The sequence below is a fragment of the Manacus vitellinus genome, unplaced genomic scaffold (assembly GCF_001715985.3).
Source record: "Manacus vitellinus isolate BGI_N305 unplaced genomic scaffold, ASM171598v3 scaffold_16_pilon, whole genome shotgun sequence".
Classification (NCBI taxonomy): Eukaryota; Metazoa; Chordata; class Aves; order Passeriformes; family Pipridae; genus Manacus; species Manacus vitellinus.
In genome coordinates this window covers 317,032-322,964 of record NW_021939189.1, presented here as the reverse complement: position 1 = coordinate 322,964, position 5,933 = coordinate 317,032, and the positions used below count along the sequence as shown (strand labels likewise).

Sequence of the window (5,933 nt, the reverse complement as noted above, 5' to 3'; positions counted from 1 at the left end):
GGCATTCCCGAGGAGCAGCGCCTGGAGCGCACCGACGTCGTCAAGCAGCACATCAAGGTGAGGAGCGGGGGCGTGTCCCCGGGTTGGGGGCTCACCGGACTCGCTGTCGAGCCCCCAGCCCGGGACCCGGGCAGCTTGGCATGAGCTCTGTCAGGCCCCCAGGACTGGACCGATGGGGGTCCCTGCCCGGGTGGGAGCATCCAGGGCTGTCACTGCACCTCTGCCCTGGCCCTGTCCCACTGGGGCCCCCACACTGCCCACTCTCACTCAGCCCCAGCAGGGGTCTCCAGTGGCGGTCCTGCTGCTCTGCCTGCTCTCCCTGCATGTTCCCTGCCTGCTCTCCATCCTCACACCCTGCTTTGAACCATGCCTGTGCCACAGAGTCTCCTGGACATGATGGTGGCAGAGGAGCAGAGCCTGAAGGAACGTCTCCTGAAGAGCATCGCCGTGTGCCGGAAGGAGCTGGACACCTTGTGCAGTGAGCTCCAGCTGGGCCCCTTTGAGGTGAGGTGTTGCTTTTCGCTGCTGGGATCCTGCTGCTGCCCTGCCTAGGTGTATCAAGAGGCCAGAGCTCACAAAGCAAACGCCTGTTCCAAACTGGGTGCTTGGTAGAGCCGAGGGCTTTGTGGCTCCTTACAGGCCAGCTGTTGAGAAGCAGTTGTGAGGTGTCCTCCGTCACCTCATTTTGTGTATTGCTGCTCTGTTTGCAGCTTCCTGGGGAACATCTTGCCCAGACCCAGGGCTTGTGTCCCTGGACTTCATTTAAAATCCTAAAACATGAGCTAGGTGTGGAGAGGTGTAGAGCAGAGCTGATTTCTGGCCTCTTGCAGACAGAGGAGGAAAGTACCATCCTGCAGATGGAGAAGAATCTGCGCATGCGTGTGGAGGAGCTGCAGAGGCAGAAGCAGGACCGGAAGCAGGAGCTGAAGGCCCTGCAGGAACAGGACCGGGACCTGTGTGATATCCTGTGCACAGCCCTGTTCAGCATTGACAGCAGTGCCGTGCCCAGCCTGGAGGACCTGGACTGCTACCGGCGCCACGTGGCCTCCCTCAACACCCTGAAGGTGAGCGGAGAGACTGAGGGGGTTGGTGAAGGACCCATGAGGGGCCCACTGGTTCCTGACACTGCCCCTCACCCCCAGGAGCAAAGGCGGGAAGAGTTTGTCAGCAACAAGCGTCAGATCATCCTGCTCATGGAGGAGCTGGACCACACCCCGGACACCAGCTTCGAGCGGGACGTGGTGTGCGAGAACGAGGAGGAGTTCTGCCTGTCCAAGGACAACATCGTGGCCCTCCAGAACCTGCTGCAGCAGGTACGCCGTGCACTGAGGCAGCATTTGGGGCTGCTGTGGGTCCTGACAGCAGCTGCCATCACAATGCAAGAGTGACGGCTGGCTTTTGGGCAAGGCTGTATGTCAGAACATCCTTTTGGGGGGCTTGAGGAGATCTTGGGTGCCGAGTGCATGGCTTTGCAGGTGTAGCAGAGCCAAGGGCTGCACTGACCCCTTGCTCTCCCTGCCTGCAGCTGGAAGCCCGGCGGGCTCTGAACGAGGCCGTGTGTGCGGAGCTGCGCTCCAGGATTGTTGCGCTCTGGGAAAGGCTGCAGATCCCACAGGAGGAGAGAGAGACCTCGGCCGTGCACGTGGATGGGTCCAGAGCCAAAACCAGGAGAGCTGTAAGGACCCTGCTATGCCCAAGGCAGGAGGGCTGGGGGTAGTAGCTCCTGGGGCTCTGATGCTCCTGTTTGCTCAGTCAGTGGTGAAGGGAGTGGGCCAAATCCTGCCCTCGTGGGGGGAGAAGCTGGGGGTTGGTGCTGGCAGCTGCCTCATCCTAGAAAGTGGCTTGTGCAGAAGATGAATCCTGTTCTGCCCCTCCTCTTTCTCCCTGACCTGTGCTCTGATCTTGGGAGCAGTTGCAGTTGGAAGTGGACCACCTGGAGGAGCTGAAGCTGCAGAACATGAAATCCGTGATCCAGGCAATCCGGGCAGAGCTGGCTGACTACTGGGACAAATGTTTCTACAGCCAGGAGCAGAGGGAAGGCTTCGGCCCCTTCTATGATGGTGGGTGCCAGCTGGCCAGGCAGCTGTGGGGAGGAGTCCAGGGGTCCCAGCTGCCCTCTGACCAGGCTATTGTGCCCTTCCAGAGGATTACACAGAGACCCTGCTCGAGCTGCATGATCACGAGGTGGGCAAGATAAAGAGCTACTATGAAACACACAAAGATCTGTTTGAGGCGGTTCAGAAATGGGAGGAGAACTGGAAGCTGTTCCTGGAGCTGGAGGTATTGTCTGGGCAGGAGCACGCTGGGTCGTGGGGCAGCACACACGTCTGCTCCCGGGGGCTGAGTGCTCTGGGAAGGAGCAGGGAGGCACTGGGGAGGCACAGTGGGCCAGTGCAGGGATGAGGTGCTGTCTTGAGCACTGGGGTGTTTATGCAAGGCTGGCTCCCTGGGGGGTGGGGGGAGCTGGGTGGTGTCTTTAAGTCTCTTCTGATCCCCCTTCTCTACTAGAGAAAAACAACTGACCCCAGCCGCTTCACCAACCGTGGGGGGAACCTGCTAAAGGAGGAGAAGCAGCGAGCAAAGCTGCAGAAGACGCTGTCCAGGGTAGGTCTAGCCCTGGGGAGGGAGCTGTGGTCCCACTGATCAGGGAGAAGGGATCCCTGAGCATGGGGACACCCACGTTTGGTCAATCCCTACACTGACCTCATGTCCTGATCAGCTGCAGGAGGAGCTGGAGAGAAAGGTCCAAGCCTGGGAGCAGGAGTTCAAGGAGCCTTTCCTGGTTAAGGGGCAGCAGTTCATGGAATACGTGTCAGAGCAGTGGCAGCTGTACCGCCTAGAGAAGGAGAAGGAGAAGCAGGAGCGGGTGAGTGTGGAGCTGAGCGTGCTGGCTCCTTCCTGGGAATGCCAGCCTGGGAGTGTCTGTGCTGGGCCCCAGTGCCCCCCAGCTGCTGCCCTGGGCTCTGCCTGCTCAATCCCAGCCTGGAAGCAGCAGGTAGTGGGACAGGTGCCCGTTGCAGTTGTGTCTGTGTGTGCTGAGCCCCTTTCTTGGCCCCAACTGTGCCAGAGGTGCCACTTGGCTCTGGATACCTGTAAATCTTTGGTGAAATTCCTGCTGCATGGCCTTGCCAAGCTGTTGGCAGGGCAGTGCCCACTGGCAGTGGCACAGAGGTGCACCAACTCCACGGTGTTCAGGTGTGTAAGTGCACGTGTCTCCCGCAGCACCTGAAGAAGAGCCGGCAGATAGAAACGGAGATGCTGTATGGCAGCACCCCACGGACCCCCATCAAGCGGCGTGTCCTCAGCCCCCACACACCTGCCAAAGTAAGGAAGGTAAAATGTCCCTGTGGAGCAGTGCAGCTGGGCCGGGGCCCTGCCTGGAGCTGAGCTCTCCCCGAGCTGGAACCTGGCCTTGGGCTGGCCTCGGCCCTGCGGGAGGGGTCAGGGTGCTCTGGCTCTGCAGGGAGGTGTCCCTCGTGTAATGTGTGCTCTGCTTTCTCCTCAGTTCCACGGCACCTCCATCACCAGCACTACTCCCAACAGCACAGTTCGCTCAGCCTTTGGGGGAACCATCTCCCACTCGCCCACGTCTCGGCTGCCGCCCTCTGGGAAGAAGGTGAGGGGCCTTGGGGGACTCCCTGCCCAGGGCTGGGATGGGCAAACCAGGGCGGCACAGCTCTGCCTGCTGTCACCCTGTGCTTCTCTGCTTCCCCTGCCAAGTTCCCGGGGGGCTGAAACTCCTGTTTGTCTGCAGCCTGCTCCATGAGGCTGCTGCCGTCCTGGTGGGGAGTTTCTGGGACCTGAGGGAGGAGGAGGGTGGCAGGAAATCTTTCTCCAGCCCAGATTTCTAGTGTACTCCTGTTCCTTGCTGCTGAGCCTGCAGCTTGGGGGACCTTCCAAATATGGTTGTGCTGCTGGACAGGGCCTGAGCACTCTAGTCTAGTGGGTGGCACCCCTGCCACTGGGATGGAACAAGATGGGCTTTTTAAGGTCCTTTCCCACCCAAACCATTTCCAGGATTCTGTGACTCTATGCTATATGTTTCTGAGACTAGAATCCAGCCCCAGACTTCGGAGGGCACCCAGAGCCTGACACCACTCTGGCCTCACAGAGGGACAGGCACTGAAGCTGCCACAGCTCTGCTGCCTCTGCTCGATTCCTGCATCCCGTAATTGTTGCCTCCTCCTGCAGTTTGGCCGTGCCCGGACCCCCAGCCGCACGGCAGCGAAGCCCCCCCGACCCAGGCTGAGGCAGTGGAACAAGGAGAACATGTCCCAGCTGGATGGAACCACCCTGAGCGGTGGGTGCACCCCCACAGCCCCTGCCCAGCGTAACCACAGCGTTAGTTCTGTTGCCAGCACCTATTCTGAGTTTGTGGTAATTCACCTCTTCTAACCCCACCCCCTCCCCAGGCGCCACAGGACAGACGTTTCCCCTTCCCCGAGCACCCCCAGGGCTGTGTCCTCCCCATGTCCCCACGCAGGGTGGCTGCTCCTGCCCGTGCCTGTGGCTCCACATGGAGAACTTCAAACTGTGGTTTGGTGGTGGAGGTCTCACACTGCTCCTGCCTCACACAGCCCCTGAGCAGCCAGTGGGGACAGACACCAGCACAGGGGCCAGGCTGGGCTCAACGACACCCCTGTGGGGGGACAGAGCCCAAGGCCCAGCTCTGCTTGTTGAGCCTGTAAGGGGGACCCTGCTTCAGTCCCACCTTCTCCACCAGTCTCTGGGGGTGGTGGGGTGAGCAGAGCCTGTGGGCGGCTGCCAGTGGATGGGGCTTTGCTCTCTAGGGCTGGGGGGCCCTGGGCAGCCTCTGTCCTTTTGTCAGGATGGGCTGAGCCTGAGCTTTACCTTTGTGTGACAGTGGACTGCCCCAATCTCTTCCCTGTGGCAACTGACCTGGTGTTGGGGCACCCTATGTGCCCTGGGACTGAGCTGAAGGGTTCCCTGCTCCAGGCTGTGCTCCCAGGCTGGCACCCAGCCTTGGGTAGGGCTGGGGCTGATTTGTGATGGAAGCAGATTCCTCCCAGGAGTTCCCTTCCTCCAGCAGCTGAACACAACTGTTCCTGTCCCCTTCTCCTACTGATGCTGCAGATTTTAGGAGGTCTCTAAACATGGACAAAGAGGTTTAGAAAGGAGACATTGTTTATTCTGAGCAGGGTGCAAGGTGGGGATTCCCACAAATCAAGCACCCAACTATCAAAACTTTTTGCTATTTATACATTTTAGCAAACAAAGGCATTAACGTTCATTGGTTACAAGTTACATAGTTCTGTTATTAGTATTCTATCTCCCCTTAGCAGGGTGGGCTGCCCTCCCTGCCCATCCCGACCTCTCCCTGCGTCCCTACTGACCTTCAAAGCAGTGACCCTGACCTTGCTGCCCCTCCCTCCCTCCCTTCATCCCCCTCTCCCCCTTCTTGTTCCCACAGCGCGAACTTTCAAAGGCTTCCAGCTCTGAAAGCACCTCCCGCATCCTCAACTCCACCACCACCAACGCCTCGTGCTGAGGCCCCTGCACCCGGCAGGAGCTGCTGCTCCAGCGGCACCGCAGCATCACCCACTCCAGGATAACCCACCTCCAGCTCCCCCCTTGAGAAATTTGCTTTTATTTAAAAAATTTTTCCAGATGTTGTGAATAAAGTCCCTGTATGGTCCACAACTCCGAGTCTGTTGGGGTGGTGCCTGTGGTGAGCAGGAGGAGGAGAAGAAATGGGGGGAAGGAGGGGATGGGGGGGCAAACTCAGCACCCCAAAATCTCAGGTGCGGCTCTGGGAGTCCGAGCCAAGCAGGAGCCACACCTAGGGCCTGCAGCCTTAATCCATGTCCTGACTGGTCTTGGGGCTGGTCTTGTAGAGCAAAGCTCGCCCTCATCCTCCTCCTGGCAGCAGCCATGGCTGGGGGGCTCCAGGGCCTCACGGCTCCAACACACGG

General features: G+C 59.7%; 2 protein-coding genes across 2 annotated transcripts in view; one reads left to right on the top strand and one right to left on the bottom strand.

Moving 5' to 3' along the window:
- Positions 1 to 6: 6 nt before the first annotated feature.
- Positions 7 to 5,654, top strand: PRC1 (protein regulator of cytokinesis 1). Its single transcript, XM_018069916.2, has 13 exons — positions 7 to 57; positions 382 to 504; positions 831 to 1,064; positions 1,143 to 1,313; positions 1,526 to 1,675; positions 1,913 to 2,060; positions 2,144 to 2,280; positions 2,509 to 2,604; positions 2,720 to 2,866; positions 3,223 to 3,333; positions 3,506 to 3,616; positions 4,192 to 4,377; positions 5,432 to 5,654. The coding sequence occupies exons 2-13, from the start codon at positions 394 to 396 to the stop codon at positions 5,507 to 5,509; spliced, it is 1,680 nt and encodes a 559-aa protein (XP_017925405.1). The 5' UTR covers positions 7 to 57; positions 382 to 393; the 3' UTR covers positions 5,510 to 5,654.
- Positions 5,655 to 5,758: 104 nt separating this feature from the next.
- Positions 5,759 to 5,933, bottom strand: part of RCCD1 (RCC1 domain containing 1) — a 4,138-nt gene continuing 3,963 nt past the window's right edge. The window contains exon 4 of the mRNA XM_025894846.2: positions 5,759 to 5,770. Coding sequence (XP_025750631.2) covers positions 5,759 to 5,770 — 12 coding nt within the window. The remainder of the gene's footprint in view (positions 5,771 to 5,933) is intronic.